The following is a 21,995-nucleotide window of genomic DNA, read 5'->3' on the forward strand; positions in this document are numbered from 1 at the left end:
AAATATATAAAAAGTACCAGTTACTTACCGGTAACTGTCTTTCTGGGAAATCTTCCAGGACGGCACACCTGAGAGATGAGAGGCTCCTCCCTACAGGAAACACAATCAATCGACAGCTGTTTTAAGTCCCCACCCTTCCCCTTGATCCTCAGTTTGTAGAGAAGTAACTCCTGAACCAGGTTCACAAGGGAAATCATTCCTCATAGGTACTCACCTTCTAGTGTTCTAGAATTTTCCCTCCTCCAACGGGCGGGAAGTAGGCCTGCCGTCCTGGAAGATTTCCCAGAAAGACAGTTACCGGTAAGTAACTGGTACTTTTCTCAAGTCATCTTCCAGGACGGCACACCTGAGAGGATAAACAAGTACCTCAGGCCTACCTTAGGGTGGGGCCACTGCAAAACCCTCTTGGCGAACCTTGGCTCTGCAGTGAGCTTTACCTCCATTCCATACGCTCATATGCTTGATGAAGGCATCTTAGCTGGATCATGCGGCTGATCTGCAGGTCTGCTCCACAGATGTTCCTGCCTTTTCCGCTTCAGATGCAGTATCTAGGTGAAATGGGCTCTTAAAAATGGAATCAGAAAACATGTTAAACTTGTAGGTTAGCAATGTTGCCTATCTCACACATCTAACAACCATGGCCTATTATGCCTGTAGGTGCTACTTAGAACCACTAAAAAGATAAATAAGAGACCTGTGTAAGACAAGGACACTACATTAATCAATAAGAGGGCCTGTCTTAACACTATCCTGTTGAGGGAAATAAAACTGCTTCCTTTTTATCTTTATGTCAGCAAAAGACTAAAGGGAAGCCTACTTAAGGGAAATAGATTAACAGAAGCTTGAACCCTGGGTTTAAGGCACGCCCCAATCTATGTCCTTACTTACGCCTGAGAGCCTTCTTCAGGAGATTAAAGTCCCTAGCAGGAGTAGACTACCCATATTGCTATGTCTAGTTTTGCTAAAAGGGCAAAATGAAGGCCATGCACCGAGCCGAAACCTATTCGATCGGGTATACATCTTTATACTTCATCCTCAGGCCCTAATACTCCTCTGAACAGAACTCTCCAAGTTCTTACTAAACAGGGCGATTCATTATCCCCTTCCTCCAGTGTCCCATAACCCTACAGGGCTTCAACCCTAGGAAATGGTTCTGGCATCCCTGAATGCAAGTGGTCAAGGTTTTCTGACATGTGGCAGCTGCAGCCCGAACTCCTGGCCCCTCCATGGAAAAGAAGGCTGAAATACAAAAAGGTGATACATGTATTATTAATATCACAAATAAAATGATCATAGATTGTGGGCACGGCACAATAGATTTAGACAGAAAGGACACAAGCATAGACAACAATGTTGTGTGCCTGAGTGTGACTAGCTAAACCAATATATCAAATATGGGAAGAGACCCAAATCTGAACCTCAACGTAGACAAACAGTCCTCATAGTCTGGTTTTCTGATGTGCTGCCAAGATGTAAAAACATTAAGACTCAAGCAAACCCTAAATGCTGCGTATTTCTTTAGTGCAGCTAGCTAGGTCATAACTGATATATAAATACGGAAAGGACAGGAACCCCCTTTACTGTTGTGCTTTACCTATGTACAGCAAAACAAGGCTATAAAGACAGAAAGACCCAAACTTCTATGTTGTGTATTTCTGACAAACCACCACAGTTATAAGACTAATATGAACACAAACTCCCGTGTTGTGCATTTTTGCTATGCCACAGGGAAAAATATGGAACACAAGACAATCCTTTCTGTCATGCACTTCTGTAGTGTAGTTCAGATAGAACCAACACTGAGAAAGGACACAAGCAACCTGCAGCATTGTGTTTTTCTGAAACAGAAAGCACCAACAAGCTTCAATCTTGAGTATTTCTGCTGTGCAACAACATAAAAGCAGACACTGAGGAAAAAGACAGACAGCCTTTACAGCTGCAATCTTTCTGGTCTGCTGCAAAATAAAACAATAACGTCATGATGAGTATTCCTGCTGTGTAGCAAAACCTCAATCAGAAGGGACAGATAAGTTTAGGGTTCCCACACCTGTGCGACCCAACCTGCGACTTGGGACTGCAAGACGCATGAGAAGTCATATACTATGGCTTCCAATGGGTACCATTTGTGTCTGTGCGACACCAGCAGTCCCTGATTCCTGGATCCACAGACCTCAAGATTACACAGGTCGCAGGGAAAAAAACAAATAGCAATTTTCAGGTCGAACAAGTAAGGGGTCCCCAATGCTGTGACTCCCTGGAGGATTGCAGCCAACAAACCCCTGCTGTGTATCCCCAAGATGCAGAAAGGTAGATCCATGAGAAACACTGCTTAGCCTGATATACAAACAATAAGGCAGTAAATATAGGACATACAGGACACAAACATTCAATCTTTGTGTATGTCTGATGTGTAGTAATATACCAATACTGAGCAGAGAGGCCACCATCCTCAATGTGTCTCTCAGCTGAGCAGCAAAAACAAAATCAGAAAAAGACAAGCAACCTTCACTGCTGTGTCCTTTCTGATATGCAGCCAATAAGGCAGTATATGCAAGACATAAAAGGACAGACAACCTTCAATCTTGTATATGTCTGATGTGCAACAATATAACAATTCTGAATAGAGATAGCACATCCATATTGAAGCGATTTGGCCTTGCGACTCAACATGTCAAATCGCATTGGCTAAAATCAGCACAACACCACTTTTTGGTGCTACACGGATTACCAAAGGCAGTATATGTACTACACCTGGCAGGGGTTCAATTTGTATTTCTACTATGTAGCCCAACAAATTCGAACCATCAATTTTCACTGCTGCCTTTCTGATAAGGCAATAATACAGGACACAAAAACCTCACAGACCTTAATGCTGTATAAATCTGATGTGCAACAATAAAACACTATGAATAGAGATAGCACATCCATATTGAAATGATTTGTCATGCGACTCAACATGTCAAATCGCATGTTTAAACTCGGCAGCCATTGCTGTTAATAGCACTGTCTGAATCAGCACAGCGCCACGCAAATCAGGACCATCAGACTTCACTGCTGCCTTTCTGATAAGTAACCAACAAGGCAGTAAAACAGGACACAAAGCCCCACAGACAGACCTCAATCTTGTGTATGTCTGATGTGCAGCAATATAACCATTATGAGCAGAGATGTCACCAGACTCAATGATGTGCATTTCTGCTGTGCAACACAAAACCAGAAAGTACAGACCACCTTCACTGTTGTATTTTTCTGATCTGTAGCCAAACAAAGCAGTACCTTTAGTATATAAAGGACAGAAAACAAGCTTCAGTGCAGTGCATTTCTGATGTACAGCAATATAGTCCTTATTAAGCAGAGATGTCACAAATCTCAATGTGTATTTCTGCTGTGCCACAAAAACATCCCAGCAAGGACAAACTTTCACTACTGATCTACTGGTGTGCAGCCAATGAGGAGTCATGGTCTATCCCTTTATGAAATAACCAACAGGCAATTTATTTCATAGGCATAGCCTGGGCTGTAGATACTAAACCTTCACCACCAGTGAAGGAACAGATCCTAAAATGGTTGGACACCCTACTATTAGTAGTAGTTGTTGTCCTACCTTACCTCCATAGACTGAGCAAACGCTAGCCAGCACAAATCCAGGTGGTGCTGATTAGCAACTAAAGTCTCAATGAGCCCAGCCCTAGAGACCAATTTAAGACCTCTCTAGAAGAGGTGGTTACCAGTTTAGCCTGGGAGGTAAATAGCTATTTGCAGGCTTCAAACAATCAATTATGTAGCTCTTGCATAGGTTTGCACAGAAAATCCTCAATTAAAAGGATGTAGGGAGCGATCTATGGTGAATCGCCTTTAGATCTGCCACTGAGTGGATTGTAGCCCAAACCAATAAAAAAAGTTTCTTCTTACCTCCTACATTATAATATAAACACAGTGTAAAGGTGGAGTGGGAGGTTGGAGCTTATGAAAGTTAACTATAGCAGGCAACCCCCAAAAGGAGGATCTGTGACAAGGGAACCCCTACTGTGCCACACAGTAGCTTGGTCTCTGCCCATCCTTGAATGTTAGGTCAGCTTTTAAACATTGTGAAGCAACTTCAGATTCCTAGCAGCTGGGCTAATAGGGCCGGTAACCTAGTGCACCTGCTGACCAGGGGAGCTTCTGAATCCACCAACCACTGCCCAATTAATAACCTGTTCAGTGGTATACCTGGCCTGTAAGTAACTTTGTATCTACCAGGTCCCCTCTGTACGCTATATTCATCCCTACTAAATGTACCACAACTGGGCATGTAGGGAGAGGCTGGCAACCTACTGCTGCGATAACCACAGTGTCTCTGCTGTAAGAGGGAGCTGTGGCTGGTGGTTTTAGCAGTGGCGTCTGCGCTATTTGTATCCCGACCCCAAGTTCTGCACTGCACCAGTCAGTATATACACGGGGAAGGGGGAGCAATGGCCTACCTACCTCTTTCTCATCTGAGGTGGTTTAGGCACACTCGTTCCTCTGCACCACCTGTCCACCATACAGCTTCTCTGATGCAAGAGGGAGCTGCGGCTGGTGTTTTTAGCAGAAGCTTAAGGGCTATTTGAATCCAGACCCCAGGTGAGATCTCAAATGCCCAGAAACCCTCTGGCTGGAATTGGGGATTTTGCAGATAATTTCCCACGGCAAAAAGGAAAGTAAAGTACTCACCGTTGTCGTCTTCCTCTTTTTGCCACAGCCAGCGGGCTTGCTTTTCCATCCTTATGGTCCACACGCAAGGAGGATAGCCGCCAACGTGCTCCCCCCCCCCCAACTGCTGTCCCCATAGGGAGGTGCTAGGTTAGGCTGTGTCCTGCACTGTACCAGTCAGTCAGTCTATATACATGGGGGGGGGGGCAATGCCTTCCATTCCTCATTCCCATCTTCATATCTGAGGTGGTTAAGGCAGACATCCACCGTAGTAAACTGGTGCCTCCTCGCTCTAGAGAAAGGAGGATGTGGGCGCCTGCTCCTACTGACTCTCAGCCTTCCCTCCTGGGTAAGAACGCCGCTGCCATTTTCCCGAAGTTTGAAAATGACGCGGGTGCTTGTTGCCACGCTCCCTCTCCGGCAGCCCACGCGAGCTACCGGGGACCCAGGAGTCGGGGACAAGATCCCCCTGGAAAGAACCGATGGCCAGCACCCCCGTCTGAACAGCCACCTGTACAGGTAAGGAGGGGGAGACAGGATAATGGCCCCTGAAGTTCTGGGTACACCACTGTACCCAGGGTCCTTCAGCTCTCAGGGCGGCTCTTCCAATTTCTGCTGCCCGCCCTGAGGAAAAGATAGGGGAACCCCCCAGGAAGGACAAGAATATCCTACCAGACCCAGAGGCTTCCCAGGCTTGTGGTCCGGCTCCCAGGGGGAGACCACCAGCCCCAGGCTTCGGGTCATTTGGAAAAAAACAAACAGTTTCGCTGTGTAGGGAGAAACACAATCAAAAACTGAGGATCAAGGGGAAGGGTGGGGACTTAAAACAGCTGTCGATTGATTGTGTTTCCTGTAGGGAGGAGCCTCTCATCTCTCAGGTGTGCCGTCCTGGAAGATGACTTGAGAAAAAAACATTTTTTCCCTCAATTTAGGCCGATACGTATTCTTCTACATATTTTTGGTAAAAAAAAAAAATCGCAATAAGCGATTATTGATTGGTTTGCGCAAAAGTTATAGCGTTTACAAAATAGGGATAGTTTTATAGCATTTTTATAAATAATTTTTTTTTTTTTTTTTTTTTTTTTACTAGTAATGGCGGCGATCTGCGATTTTTATTGTGACTGCGACATTGTCGGGGACCCATCGGACATTTTTGACACATTTTTGGGACCATTGTCATTTATACAGTAATCACTGCTATATAAATGCAGTGATTCCTGTGTAAATGACACTGGCAGTGAAAGGGTTAACCAGTGGGTGGCAGTGTAGGGGTTAAGTGTTCCTAGGGGTGTGTTACTAACTGTGGGGGGGGTTGGGCTTTCATTCAGTGTACACTGATCTCTGCTCCAATCACATGGAGCAGAGATCAGCGTCACTAGTTGCTAGGCAGAATGGGAAAATGTTGTTTATACAGCATTTCCTCCATTCGGCCGCTCCGTGAGACGATCGCGGGGATGCCCGCGGCGATCGAGTCCGCGGGTCCGGCGACCGGACTCACGGGGGTCCCGACCAGCGCGGGAGCGCGCCGCGCTCCCGATGGCACGGCGGCAACGAATATTGGACGTACATGTACGCCAATATGCCTGCCCGTGCCATTCTGTCGACGTACATCGTCGTGCGCTGGTCGGGAAGTGGTTAAAATTCGATAGCCGCACGAAAATCGGCTGTTGCTGCAGCCCACTAACGGTGCGAAATTCATATGAAAATTCTTAGATAAGATTTTTGAAAGAAAGTTTTCGAAATTCGACCCGTGTATGGCCAGCATTAGTAAATACCACAGCCATCTGAATGAAATCCCAATGCTGAAAACATGACATGTTGTGAGTACTTGAGAAACACTGTTTTAGAGTATCCGGGAGGTACAGGTTCAGCAACCCACCCCCCCCCCCCCCTGCCAAAATTTGACAGGCCAAAATATGTGCCACCACGCACATCAGCCTGTTATTGATTCTGACAGGCTGCTGGCAGTGGCCTCCCAGGCACCTGCAAATATTAAGATGTAATGCACATAGGTCCAAGCGCTAGTGTGCATGAGAACTTACGACTCACACAGGTATAGCTAGAAATGGGACAACTTTTGTGTATCTGCATGCAGGCAGTCCCCGTCAAGTCTACTGGAACACAGCAGCTGCATGGACACAGCCCCTGATTTGACAGCCGTGAAGGTCCGACTGCATGCCCCCCCCCCCCCCCCCAAAAACGAATACTGCATTTGGAGACACACACCCTACACGGCTGTCAAATTGAGACCAGCTGCTGCATCCCAATACACATAAAGAGGGCTGCCTATCTACGGAACCACCTGTGTGGGTGAAGACAGCCTTTTACATGGATGTTAGAGCTGCACAATTAATCGTCAAGAATCCTTATCGCGATCTTGAATAAAGTGTTTCACAATTCTTTCTATGCAAAGAATTCCCTCTGCTCTTCTGAAGCCACAGCCCTCAAAAGAAACAAAACAAAAATCACAACGTTCTTGATCAGTTGAACTTAAGTATAAACATTGTAACAATTTGTCAATGGATTTGTGTGCAAGTGAAAAAAGTTGAACCACTTAAACCTTTTTCTGACATTTCTTGGTTTCAAGTTAAACTCTTTTTTTTTTTTGCTAAAAAAAAAAAAAACACCCACAGTAAAGTTAGCCCATTTTTTTTCAGATAATGTGAAAGATTTTACAGCTCTAATGGATGTAACCATAACTTGTTTGAATGAGGCCAAAGACTAGGTTAACAATTTTGCAGGCGTAAATTTTATGCATCACTGCACTCCAAAACATGGTGCTTTAAAGAACACGTGGGGGTGCCATAAACTAAACGGCACCCCCATGCAATGAAAAACAGGGTGCAGTTACCTGCCCACAGGTGCCAAAACAAACTTTCTTTATATCTGCAAAAAAGAAAAAAGGGGGGGGGGATGCAGGAAAACGCAGACACCGCACCCCATTCAATGAAATTAAGGGACTGCTGTTCCCAAGAGAAGGTGGCACACAGAAACACACAATGTGAACCCAGCCTTAGATGAGCTTTCATTACCATCCCTTGGTATAACAGTGGGCATGACCTTACCAGGGCACAAAGCTGCTCCACAGCCTCCAGGATGACCTCCTGATGACCAATGCTCTTCACCCCCAAAGCATCAAGGTGTTGGGGGGATAGATCCAGCAGGTCCTGTCCTGTTATGTCCCATTCTTTAAATGGGTAGTGCTGTACTGAGGGGTCCAGACCTGGAAAGGACACATATGGTATTAATCAGTAATGGGGCCTTATTCCTGAAGCACACCCATTAGACTGCCCAGGTGGTGTCAAGTCAGTGCCTTGTGCCCTATACAGCTAGCAGTCACCTCACCCTGCTACATACAGCTGCACAGCCCTCCCCCCCAGGCTCAGGCCATGTACAGCCCGCTCTCACCTTGTAGATAAGCCCTCACAGTGCCCGGACTCCAAGAACAGATAAGTTCCATTGCTGCACTTCCTGGCGGCCCACCCTAGTGACGTCATCCAGGTGAGTTTCTGCATTCCGTCTAGGAATCCCAGGATTGGCTTGCGCTCTCCGGGAGGAGGAGCTTGCAGGCCCCGCCCCTCCCCACCGATCAGGTCCTATGCACAGGGGCTTCTCCTGGCACATAAGATCGATAAGTCACGTGTCTATTAGCGTCGCTCACTTCACCAAACTGCAGCCACAGACAGACAGACAGACAGAGCTCTTCCTAGTTCTGGGTTTAGTAAAACAAAACAAAAAAAGAAATATTAACCATTTCCCACCCGGGCCAATTCTGTCACTTTGCTCCTACATGAAAAATCTTCTTTTTTTTTTTTAGAAATTGACTTCCTAGACCCTAGGTAATAAAATGGAGGTCAATATAAATGTATAAGGATCCTGCGAGCTACCCTAAAATCAGGTATGGCAAATACAAAAAATAGTAAAAAGTGTCAGTTCTCAGGTGCAACGCATCAATCACAATTCCCATGTTATATGAAAGCTTATAGAAAAAATAACTAAGAATACGCAGCGCTGTGCGATAATAGCCTTATTAATACAAGGATACTAGTGCAATAACATTAATAATCCCTAAGATATTAATAAAATACAACAAAGAAAAAAAAAGAAAATGTTTTGTGTAACAAGCAAGTTCACAGTGAAAAAAATCTTTGCATTGGTAGCAAGTATCCTAAAAAAAACGTCCTCAAAAATCTTCAAATCAACAAATATTAACCACTTGCCACCCGCCCACCACCAAATGATGGCGGTTCTCGTTCTGGGTGGACGTCATATGACGGCGCCCAGAACGGCTGCTCTCGCCGTCTGACGGTGGATCTTTACCACGTGATCAGCCGTGTCCAATCATGGCTGATCATAATGTAAACCAGTGTGATCGGTTTTTCCTCACTCGCGTCTGACAGATGCGAGTAGAGGAGAGCCAATCGGCTGCTCTCCTGACAGGGGGGGACTGTGCTGATTGTTTATCAGTGCAGCCTCCCTCGGCTGCCCGTCCAGGACCATCAGGGATGGCCAACACACTGGACCACCAGGTATGCTACCCTAGACAACCAGGGAAATGCCAATCGGTGCCCATCCCCAATGCCATCTATCAGCGCTGCAAATCAGTGTCCGTCAGTGCCACGTATCAGTGCCCAACAGTGCTGCCTATCAGTGCCCATCAGTGCTGCCTATCAGTACCACCATTAAGTACCCAGCAGTGCAGCCTTTCAGCGACCATTAGTGTCGCCTATCAGTGCCCACCAGTGCCACCCATGAGTACCCGTCCGTGCCATCTATCAATGCCCATCAGCGCTGCATATCAGTGCCCATCAGTGCCAGTATCAGTGCCCAGCAGTGCTGCCTATCAGTGCCCATCAGTGCTGCCTATCAGTACTACCCTTAAGTACCCATCAGTGCAGCCTTTCAGTGCTCATTAGTGTTGCCTATCGGTGCTCACCAGTGCCACCCATGAGTGCCCATCAGTGCCGCCTATCAATGCCCATCAGTGCTGCATATCAGTGCCACCTCATCAGTGCCCATCAGTGAAGGAGAAAACTTACTTATTTACAAAATTTTATAACAGAAACAAAAGAAAAACGTTTTTTTTCTAAATTTTAGATCTGTTTATATTTGTTTTTATCAACAAATAAAAACCGCAGAGGTGATCAAATACCACCAAAAGAAAGCTCTATTTTTGGGAACAAAAAGATAAAAATTCTGTTTGGGCGCAGTGTAGCATGACTGCGCAATTGTCATTTAAACAGCGACAGTGCTGAAAGCTGAAAATTGGCTTGGGCCGGAAGGGGGTGTAAGTGGCTGGTATTGAAGTAGTTAAAGTGCATATGTGCAATAATATTCCATAAAGTGACTCTCATGATGAAAAAATCCTGGTTGATACGAGGGTGACTTTACACACGTGCTCCCCACCCTGTGTAATTGCGCTCACCTCAAGCTGTGTGACCGCACAACTATGTTTGGTCCACATAAACTTTTGAGTCACTCCTCTGCTCTGAGAGAGATATATTCAGCAGGATCCCATGGTAAAAACCAGAGAAGAAATCCTCAATGTTAAAAATAAGAGAGAGGCTGGATTGAGCATTAGCATTTCGTTTGTAAATTTATTTCAAGAAAATAGCGTTGGGGTACTCACATTTCATTGGTGCATCCAGCGCACCAAACTATAAAAAACATGAGCTACAAAATCCTCTCTCAAGTGGCTTCAAATCTTGTGTGTGTCAGTAGTTTGCTCAAACGAGCATGAGACAATTTTTTTTAAATAAAATGGTGGTTGTTGCAACTTTTTATGTCACACTGTATTTGCACTGCATTTTTTCAAACGCGTTGTTTCCTGAATTAAAAAAAAAAAAACTGTAAAGTTAGCCCAATTTTTTTGTATAATGTGAAAAATTATGTTATGCTGAGTTACCTCACATGTTACGCTTAAAAATTGCGCACACTCGTGGAATGGCGCCAAAACTTCGGTACTTAAACATCTCCATAGGCGACTCTTTAAAAATGTTTACAGGTTACATGTTTAGAATTACAGAGGAGTCTTGGGCTAGAATTGTTGCTTTTACTCTAACGCACGCAGCGATACCTCACATGTGTGACTGGAACGTCGTTTACATATGTGGGCGCGACTAATGTATGCGTTCGCTTCTGTGCGTGGGGACGGGGGCGCTTTACATTTTTTTTATTCTTTATTTTACTTTCAATTTTTTTATTTTTACACTTTCTCTTTAAAAAAATATTTTTTTGATCACTTTTATTCCTATTACAAGAAATGTAAACATCCCTTGTAATAGGAATAATGCATGACAGGTCCTCTTTATGGAGAGATGTGGGGACTCCTCCAGACAGAAAAGGCTGAGATAAGAAAAAAATAAACTCTCTCTGCCTTTCCAGCCGCTTTGTTTACTTTCGCTGGGCCGTACGCTACGTCATAATGTCGCGCCCGGGCCTCTGAGGGTCATAGAGATGACTGGGGACCACCTGATCACCAGAAATCTCTATGGTAAACTTCCAGCAGGACCGATTCATTCTCCGGCTTGTCGTTCGCAGGGCGAGCCGGGAGATGCACCGGAAGGCATCAGAAGGGGGAGGGGGGTCCCCTCCCACTCCCTGTAAGAACGATTCAGCAACTAAACTGCCCCTATGATTGTTCTTACAGTGAACAGAATCACCAGCTGAAAAAAAGATGATATCTGGATGATGCCTGACTGTAGCTGCAGGCATCAGTCAGATATCCCCACTCATAGTCCAGGATGTTATATTATGTACTGCGGGTGGGAAGTGGTTAAACACAAAGGCAAACATTTATTATATTGCAGCTTCCCAATTCTTATATGGGATGGCTGCATTCGTTTTCATTCTTAGGCTTTCTTTCTTTTATTTTCATCTGGTGATCCAGCCAGCAAGTCTGCTGTTTTTCAACAGAACAAGCTCTCCTGCAGATGTAGCAATTAGAGAGATGAGAAAATCCATACTTCACTGGTGGCGGTGCTTACAATGGTCATTTTATGGATATGTAGACTAGGCTCGGGACAAGGGGTGGGCAGGAGGGGTGGCTGCCCTGGGCACTGTGGTATCATGTTGGGTTGGGGGGGGGCACCACAAGGAGGTTAGGGGATTTGTGTTGGGAGGGGAAATTTAGGGAGGTGTGCTAGGAGTGGTGATTTAAGGGGATTTGTGTTGGCGGGGGGGTGTATTGTGCTAGAAGTTGATATTTTGGGGGGTTTGTGCTAGAAAAAGATAATATGGTGGGGGGGGGGTTGTGCTAGGAATAGATTTTTTTGGGGGGGTGAATTGTGCTAGAGGGTGATATTTTGGGGGGTTTGTGCTAGAAAAAGATAATATGGTGGGGGAGGGGTTTTGTGCTAGGAATAGATTTTTTTTGGGGGGGGTGAGCTAAAAGGGATTATTGGGGGTATTTGTGCTAGGAAAGGATATTTGGAAGGAGGGGGCGGGGGGATTTGTGCTAGGATGAGGGATTAGGTAGAATTTCTGCTGAGATGGGAAGAATTGGAGTGGGGGAGAGGATTTGTACTCATAGGGGACATTTGAGGGGTAGAGGAGGGAGTTTTTTAGGTGAATTTATGCTGGAGGTATACGGGGAATGAGAGGATTTGAACTGGGGGGGGGGGGGCAAAAATTTGTGCTGAGAAAGGGATTTCAGCAGGGGTGGATTTTTATTGGGAGGAAAGGGAATTTATGCTTAAGGTGTAGGCATACAGATTAGTCCTTTTTTTTTTGGGGGGGGGGGGGGTTTGTTGATACAAAATGCTCATACATCTTGGGGGATGCAATTTGGCATGTTTTGCCTGGGCTCTAGATGGTGCGGCTCCAAAAAAGATGCCTGCACTTCATTGGTGTGATGCAGTGCAATTTGAGCCTGTTCAAAACGAATGGGCTCAAATTGCACCACACTGAATCGCATATGATTTGGAATGTGTTGCGACTCACATGCAGTTTATAGTGTAAAACTAGGCTAACACTCCACTCTCCCCAGACTGACAATCCTGCTGTCCAAAGGTTCTCTTATATCCAGAGTGGAGGCACTACACCCTCACACCTGTGTATCCCCACTGCGCTAAAAAATGGGTGAACAAAAACTCAATATAAATAAATCTCTCCAGCCACCACTATAAATAAACAAAACGTGCAAACAATATTCCTTATGTGAAAAAAGTAGGAAAAAGCGGCGCTCAAACCAAACAAAGTGAAATTTACAAAAAGAATATGTAGACAACTCTATATAAAAAAATTGTATAACAAAATAATACAAAAAATATTAAATAAATACACCCAGTCATTAAAGTGACAAATTATCGCTGGCTCAAACGAGTGAATCAAATGAGTCCAATAAAATAATAATGTGTCATTCACTTAGTGATTAATAAGTTCATAGCAGTGAATAATTAGATGAAGGCCAGTGAATCTCAAATAAATATTCTAAGCAGATTTCTTCCACCACACCACAGTGTCTGTGACTCCACTCCCCTTAAGATCTCACACTCACCAGCTGCATATGCCTTAGCCCTTGTACACACGGTCGGACATTCCGACCACAAAATCCGTCAGATTTTTTCAGACGGATTTTGTCCGAAACTGGTGTCGCATACACGCGGTCGGACGTGATGACGTTAGTTCGTTACGACTGGACTACGTTCAGCCTAGTAGCCAATAGCTTTGGTCTCGTAATTTGGTCTGAGCATGCGGGGCACTTTGTCCGATCGGAATTCTCTACAAACGATCAGACAAAGTCCGATTGGATCATGTTGTCGGAAATTTTGATATCCAGCTCTCAAACTTTGTTGGTCAGACATTCCGATGGAAAAAGTCTGATGGAGCCCACACACGGTCGGATTATCCGACAACATGGTCCGATCTGACTTTTTCCGTCGGAATGTCCGACCGTGTGTACGGGGGCTTACACTTTTGTGTTTGGCTACAAGCGATTTGACCCTCTTTTCATAGGGGTTAAATGGGGATCTCAGAATTCCAGTAAAAGCAGATGCACATCTCTTAAACCCTCTTATAATGAATTCCATATGTAAATAAAAGAAAATGCATCTGATAGTGTAATAAAGTAGGGGGGCCATTGCAATGCCAGAAGATATTTAACATTTCCATTAATAAAAATAAAATAAAAAATTTATGATAAAATCTCAAGTTTTTCTTCTTGTTTGCTTCTCCTTTTGGCTGTCTCCTAGGTTCTCCTAGTGCACTTGTAGTGCCAAGTGGATTTCCCTTTAGTAAAAAAGCCCCTTTGTCACTGAAAGCACAAAATGAATTACAAAACTGGTATTGAGTATTGAAAGAAGAAGCCACACACATTGTTGTCGTTTACAATTTTTATTACTGTGTGCACATTCAAACATGTGCGTTTTTTTAAAACGTAATTCAATGTTTTTTTTTTGTTTTTTTTGTGGGTTTTCTATTTTTTTACTCAATATTAAAAAAAAATCTTTTTTGGTAAACAATATTTTTTCTTTTTTTTTGGTATTTTCTGCACTTATTTTTTTTATTTTTTTTTTTTTTATTTGTATTTAAAATAATTTGTTTTTTTTTAAATAAAACTATAACATACCCAATTCTGGAACTTACAAAGTTCAACATGTAAAAGCCAAATTTTGAAGATGCACACAAATTGGGAGTCCAAATGGGTAATGTCAACATGTGCTATCTCCCATCATGGGGGATCAATGGACGTGTTTTGTGGGTGCAATCCCTTCCTATCACCTACTAGCATTATGAGGAAGGGGTTGCAAACACAAAAAGCGTACATTGAGATCCCCTGATGGCAAATAGCACATATTGACACCGTGTGCATCTTCAAAATTTGGCGTTTAAAATCGTAAACATATAAAAAAAAGAGCAATGTTCTCATTTACCAAGGAAATGAAGAACACGATCATCTGGGTTTTAGGGAAAAAGGGATTATATTCTCCCCAAAACATTGATCATGTTCTTCATTTCCTGCATGGTGTCCAGCCGAGTTCTCATACTGTCTATCTGATTGAGCATCTCATCAATGTGCCCATTCCAGGCCACGATCTGCCCAATTAATCTTTGGGCGCTGTCGCTGGAAAATGGGCCAGCCGCTTGCCCTTCCACAACCAGAACATCACCTAAAATGTAACCAAAAAGATGTATTTAGAAATATGCATGCATAAATAGATTACCTTAATCTGGGGTGTCAGACACTTACCTGGTGGGGTGCACATCTCACACACTTCCTCTACCTCTCCTTCCTCCAGATCCTCGGGTGGGCTCGGGCTAAGTACCCAATCAGGCTGGTGAGGCTGGGGAGGCCTGGGATCCTCTGACTGTTGTCTGAGTCTACGTATACTTAGCACACTGATATTTGAGTACAGAAATAGGAATATGAAACTTTGCTTTGAAGTGGTGTACAATTGTCTGTTTTTGAAAAGATCCAAGTTGAAGACATGATTCAAATTCCCTTTTACCAAACTGCAATACTTACCTTTTTTGGCCAAGTTTCACAGATGGAGACACCTCAAGTATCCCCTGGAACCCCTGTGTGGGTTAGCCTAAAAATGTTCTGTGGTGTCCCACACTACACTAGTGCTCCTGAGACCAGATGTTGAAACAGCTGCTGTGTCCTCTCCTTACATTATACTGAATCAAGTTTTAAAATCATTCTAGGTTCAAATACATCTACACAATAATATCCTATACTTGGTAAAGAATGGATTTGGTTCAACTCAAAGTACCGTATATACTCGAGTATAAGCCGAGATTTTCAGCCTCTTTTTTGAGGCTGAAAGTGCCCCCCTCGGCTTATACTCGAGTCATCGCCGTCTGCCTGCCCGATCAGCGTGTCGAGCAGACGGACGGCGGCCATTCTACTATTCAAAAGCCTCCCTGTCTGTGATAGGCAGAACACTCAATTTCCCAGCAGTCAGTGGTCCGCCTATCACGGACATCCGCTCATCCTCATACTACGGACGAGGATGAGAGGATGTCCGTGATAGGCGGAACACAGACTGCTGGGAAATTGAGTGTTCCGCCTATCACAGACGGAGGCGCAGCTTTTGAACAGTGGAATGGCCGCCGAGGCGCCGACGCCGTCTGTCAGACGAGAAGAGCGGCGATCCTGGCATGGCAGAAGCACACAGGCTCGGGACGGAGGCGGGACGCAGGCTCGGGACGCAGGCTCGGGACGCAGGCTCGGGACGCAGGCTCGGGACACAGGTAGGCTGGACACACAAGGCTGCACACACAGAGATGTATGGACACACACACAGGGATGAATGGACACACACACAGGGATGGATGGACACACACACAGGGATGGACGGACACACAGGGATGGATGGACACACAGGGATGGACGGACACACAGGGATGGACAGGCATGTCTCACCCTCGGCTTATACACGAGTCAATAAGTTTCCCAGTTTTTTTGGGGTAAATTGGGGGCCTCGGCTTATATTCGGGTTGGCCTATACTCGAGTATATACGGTAAGCACCCATGAAAATAGGCACCACATCCCAAAATAATTTTATAAAGAATATGAGGAAAAAGGCAAAGGGATTTTAACGGTGCATCCTATTTTTCATTTTATGACAAATCATTCAAAATAATTTTTATTTAAATATTTATTAAGCTCAGGATTAAAATATTTTCTATGTTTACATGAAATATACAAACAATAACAATGTAAAATTCTTTAAGACAGTGATGGTCATAAATAATACTGGATAAAGATATTTTATTGCACACTATCCCGACATGTTTTGCAAAAATTGCTTCCTCAGGGGATGTGCGAATATTCCAGCCATAAGGCCCCTGTTATGTCTCTGGATGGTGAGTCTGACTTGGTGGAAGGAGACCTCTCTTACGGCTCTGGTTCAAGTCCCTCTGAAGTGGGGAACAGAGGGACGAGAGCACAGCAGGGTAGGAGCGTCTGGCCAGATGCAGCAGCGGACGCTGATGAGATGGAGATCTTCCAGATGCAGGAACTCTCTGCAGCAGGTGGCAGCCGAAGATGGTTGGCAAGCTGGCTGTGAGATGGACAGTCACGGACCTGGAGAGGTAGTAGCAGGCTCGGAAGGGTCTCTGAGCAGGAGGACAAGCAGGACCAGCAGCGAGCAGGAACCAGCGGGGAGAGGCAGAAGAATAGTCAACAAGCAGGGGTTCAGCAACAGGTATCAATCCGAGAAAGGTCAAGCAAGCCGGGGTCAGAGCAGGAGAAGGCAGCGGAGTCAAACAGAAGCCGGGTCGGGTATCAGGTAAACTTTCAGGCAGAGTAACAGGTTGCTTCAGGTACTAGCTGCAGACGAACAGCACAGAACATCTGCAGCTGTGCCTTTAAAAAGGGCCACTGGCGCCAATCGCGCTAACGCGCACACGCGAGTGCGCATGCACGAGCGGCGATCCGCTCGCACAGAACGGACAGATCCCTGACAGCCCCTTTCACACATGCGAACAGTATGTCCGTATTTCATCCATCTGTTTGCGGATGAAATACAGACATACATGCATCCCTATGGGATAGCGGGTGTCTGCAGATGAACATCTGCAGACACCCGCTATTGTCCGCCTCCGCAATTGTCAGATTCTGCAGACGGAGGAAAATCCTATTTTTCTAACCGCCTGCAGAGTGGATCGGATGAACACGGACAGACGGTCCATGCTCATCCGATCCCCATAGAGGAGAGCGGAGAGCTGACAGGGCGGTCCCTGCACAGTGTGCGGAGACCGCCCTGTCTGCCGCCGGCTCAGCGGGGACAACAGAGCGATCCCCGCTGAGCGAGCGGATCATCACGGGGCGGATCATTACTGAAGCCGCTCGGCTGTTATGCCGGAGGAGCGGGAGGGGACGTCCCCCCTCCCGCCACTGTTACCGGTGCTCCCGCTTGATCGGGAGCACCGATTCCCGATCCGATGCCTCCGGCTGCTGGGGAGGAACTGGAACGAAGCCGTAATCGGCTTCGTTCCAGTATCCTAATAGTAAACACGGAAGCGACGTCATGACGTCACTTCCCGTTTACTCGGCTGCCAATGGCGTCGGTTTAAAAAAAATATCCGGTATTCAGAATCGCCGTTTTCAGCGATCTGAATACATTGAAGTGTAAAGGAAAGACCGGGGTCTTTTAGACCCCCGATCCCTCCATAAAGAGTACCTGTCACCACCTATTACTGTCACAAGGGATGTTTACATTCCTTGTGACAGCAATAAAAGTGATCAATTTTTAATTTTTTTTGAAAAAACAATTTATTCATTTTAAAATAAATAAAATAAATAAATATTTTTTTTTAAAGCTTGCGAAGCAAAGAAAACGCAAACGGAAGTCGCGCCCACATATGTAAACGGTGTTCAAATCACACATGTGAGGTATCGCCGTGATCATCAGAGCGAGAGTAATAATTCTAGCACTAGACCTCCTCTGTAACGCTAACCTGGTAACCGTAAAAAAAAATTTAAGCGTCGCCTATTGAGATTTTTAGGTACCGTACTTTGTCGTCAATCCACGAGTGCGTGCAATTATAAAGTGTGACATGTTTGGTATCTATTTACTCGGCATAACATTATCTTTCACATTTTCCAAAAGAGGGGCTAATTTTACTGTTTCGTTTTTTTTTAATTCATGAAAGTGTCCCTTTTCCCAAAAAGTTGTGTTTAAAACACCGCTGCGCAAATACCGTGTGACATAAAATATTGCAACAATCGCCGTTTTATTCTCTAGAGTCTCTGCTAAAAAAATATATATATAATGTTTGGGGGTTCCAAGTAATTTTCTAGCAAAAAATATGGATTTTAACTTGTAAACACCAAATCCCAAAAATAGGCTTAGTCATGAAAGGGTTAATATTTCATTTGCAAGTCATAAGCTGAAAATTGTGTGTGATTGATGAAGCAAAAAATGTCCCTTTTTTTCTACACAGGATGAGCTCAGCCAGGTGGAGGCTGTGCCCAGTGGTAGAGAGGAGGAGGCTGCGCCCAGAGGTAGGGAGGAGGAGGCCGGGACCAGGCAGTAGGTGGCTGGGCCCAGTAGGAGCGTCACAGAATGCCAGGTGCCTCCCCTCCGCCTTCCCACCAATAGGCCCAGGAAGATGACAAGAACTGAAGAGGAATCACTTGCCCTCATTCGGGAAGCCAGTCAATTCCTCACTACCCCCCCCCCCCCCCCCCAATGCTGAAGAGGCCTATGGTACATATTTGGCCACCAGGTTGATGGAGCTGGAGAAGGGCCAATGCCTCCTATGTGAGGGGCTTTTTTCTGAGGCCCTTCAGAAGGGTTTGAGGGGCGAGCTTACAGAAAACACTCATCTTTATAATGAAGCCCCTACTCCTCCTCCTCCTCCTGCCACAAGTACACCACCAGAGGCACAGCCTCCAAGGAAGGCTGCATAGAAGCATGGAGGGAAGGCTGCACGGAAGAGTCGAAAGTGATTGCCTGGCTTCAGTCTGGTCTGGCAGAAGACGCAGGCTGTTGTAGTACCACAGGCTGGGGACATAGATGTCATCTGCTGTTGTTCCTGATTTCTGGGAGTCCTGGATCAGATTGTGCTCCCTATTATATGTACTCCGCAAGATCCCAATTTTGTTTTCCACTGACTTGATGTGTGCCCTGGGGGACAAAAGGCTTCACAAATTCCAATAGTGTCTCCAGTGTTACCTTTCTCTTTATTTTGTTAACCAGAATAAATGGCTATTTTATTTTCAAAAAATAATGTACTATGTGTTTTTATTAAAAAAGAACAGTTTGTTTGTGAGTAGGCAGGTACTATGGGGGTTATTTACAAAAGGCAAATTCATTTCGCACTACAAGTGCAAACTACACGTGCAAAGTGCACTTGAAATTGCACTGCAAGTGCACTTGGAAGTGCAGTCACTGCAAATCTGAGGGGAAGATCTGAAATGAGGGGAAGCTCTGCTGATTTTATCATCCAATCATGTACAAGCTAAAATGCTGTTTTTTTGCATGTGCCCCTCGAATCCACAGCGAATACACTTCCAAATGCTCTTTCAGTGCAATTTCAAGTGCACTTTGCAATTGTGCTAAATGATTTTGCCTTTTATAAATAACCCCCTATGTCAAATTAACAAGGGACACCAACCTAATTAAGGTTCGTAAAAATACAAGATTATAATGTTATTGTGGTAACTTGAAACTCCAAAAAAAAATAAAAAATGGAAATCACTATAATTTTTTATATTTTTAAAAAAATTGGAAAATATATATTGTTGAAATCTAAAATGATAAAAGATGAGTCTAAAAAAGAATTGTAAACATTATTTATGGAGATATGGCTTTTAAAAACTAGAATATTAGTCATGAGATGAGGATAAATAATGAAGAAAGGCGTTTGTGAGAACTCTGTGTGAATATAAGCAGCAAAACAACTTCATTCTTCTAGCATTATAAAGAAAAAATAATGCGCTGTATTAAAAGATCACAGAATTAGCAGCGTGAGGAATGTGCTAGCTTCAATACGAACGCTAGTTTTACCAGACCAAGCGTTCCGTCTTGTACTTGCTTCAGAGCATGTGTCATTTTTGGTCCGCCGGACTAGCACACAGACGAACGGTTTGCACGCTAGAAAGCCGAGTCCGTCGTACAGATTTTTGTTTGATTTCTAGGTCCGTCTGACTTTTGGGAAAAAAAAGTCCACTGGAGCCCACACACGATCGAATTGTAATTCCTGTACGCCGGACCGAAAGTCAGATTGTGTGTACGCGGCATTAAGCCTACACTGATAGCGCTCAGTGAAAGCTCAAAAAAAGATGTTCATTTTTGACCTGTAATGACTGTTCTCCTCTGCTCTTTTCATCCTCTCCCCCCAAACCAGGAGCATGCATACATGTGCAAAAACACTTGGTAAACATACTGTAAGTATATGCACTTCCATAACCATGCTTTGGGTGTGAGGCTTGGCTCACACTTGTGGGGGCTGCATTCTGCCAATAGGGCAGCCCATTTTAAGTCTCTGACCCTTTTCCACTTGAAGACCAGGCCTTTTTTGTTTACACATAACATTTTTAATTTTTTGCTAAAAAATTACTTAGAACCACCAAATATTATATACCTGTATATTGTTTTTTATCAGAGGCCCTAGAGAATAAAATGGTGGCTTTTGCAATTTTTTATTTCACATGGTATTTGCACAGTGATTTTTCCAACGCAATTTTTTGGGAAAAAACACACTTTAATGAATTTTAATACACACAAACACAATATACCGGTAATACACAATTTTTTGGTAAAATCTAAAAAATGGTGTTGCGCTAGATATACCATATTTATCGGCGTATAACACGCACTTTTTTCCTCTTAAAAGCAAGGGAAAATAGTGGGTGCGTGTTATACGCCGATCCCCCGAAATTCTGAGCCTCGGCTCTTCAAGGCGACTTTCGGCCGCCTTCGGCGGTTCTCGGAAGCTTTCGGACGTTCTCGGAAGCTTTCGGCCGCCGAGAAAAGCCGAAGGCGGCCGAAAGCTTCCGAGAATGACCAAAGGCAGCCAAAAGCTTCCCGAGAAGAGCCGAAGGCGGCTGGAGGCCCGCCGAGAACTACCGCACGCCGCCGAGATACACATCTGGCTCTGTATCTCGGCGGCGGCATTTAAAAAAAATAAAATAGACACGACTGCAATGGGGGACAAGACTGCAATGGGGGACAAGACTGCATAAGGCTGCAATGGGGGGACAAGACTGCATAAGGCTGCAATGGGGGACAAGACTGCATAAGGCTGCAATGGTGGACAAGGCTGCATAAGGCTGCAATGGTGGACAAGGCTGCATAAGGCTGCAATGGTGGACAAGGCTGCATAAGGCTGCAATGGTGGACAAGGCTGCAATGGTGGACAAGGCTGCATAAGACTGCAATGGTGGACAAGGCTGCAATGGTGGACAAGGCTGCAGATGACACTGATGGGCATAAAAATTTGTTTTTTTTTTCCCTTAAACTTCCCTCCTAAAAGTTTTTTTCCTTAAAATTCCCTCCTAAACTTGGGGTGCGTGTTATACGCCGGCGCGTGTTATACGCCGATAAATACGGTAGCTAGATATAACTAGATATCTAACATGTCATGCCTTAAAATTGCATACACTTGTGGAATGGTGACAAACTACGTCGCCACAGGCAATGCTTTAAAAGCCTTTTCAGATTACCACTTTACAGTTACAGAGGTGATCTGGTGCTAGAATTATTGTTCTTGCTCTGATGTTTGCAGTAATACCGCACGTGTGGTGCGACCACCGTTTACATATAATGTACTTGGGGGGCCAGCGCGTGCGTTCGCCTTTGCGTGTGAGCACGGGGGGAAGGGGGAGCTTTGATACATTTTTTTTCATTGTATTATTTTATTTATT

The 21,995-nt window shown here is 44.7% G+C and overlaps 1 protein-coding gene across 3 annotated transcripts in view; it reads right to left on the bottom strand.

The window, feature by feature from the left end:
* Window positions 1-8,180, bottom strand: part of CNKSR1 (connector enhancer of kinase suppressor of Ras 1) — a 166,799-nt gene extending 158,619 nt beyond the window's left edge. For 2 of the 3 annotated variants that reach the window (XM_077481065.1, XM_077481064.1), the window contains exons 1-2: window positions 8,083-8,180; window positions 7,740-7,897 (exon numbers count right to left, since the gene is read on the bottom strand). In XM_077481065.1, the coding sequence (XP_077337191.1) occupies window positions 7,740-7,897; window positions 8,083-8,134 (210 nt within the window). In that variant the 5' untranslated portion in view covers window positions 8,135-8,180. The remainder of the gene's footprint in view (window positions 1-7,739; window positions 7,898-8,082) is intronic. The other variant, XM_077481066.1, reaches the window with a different exon arrangement.
* Between the last annotated feature and the right edge of the window lie 13,815 nt (window positions 8,181-21,995).

Source organism: Lithobates pipiens, unplaced genomic scaffold, assembly GCF_037356315.1.
Source record: "Lithobates pipiens isolate NorthernLeopardFrog02 unplaced genomic scaffold, aLitPip1_a1.2 Scaffold_16, whole genome shotgun sequence".
Lineage (NCBI taxonomy): Eukaryota > Metazoa > Chordata > Amphibia > Anura > Ranidae > Lithobates > Lithobates pipiens.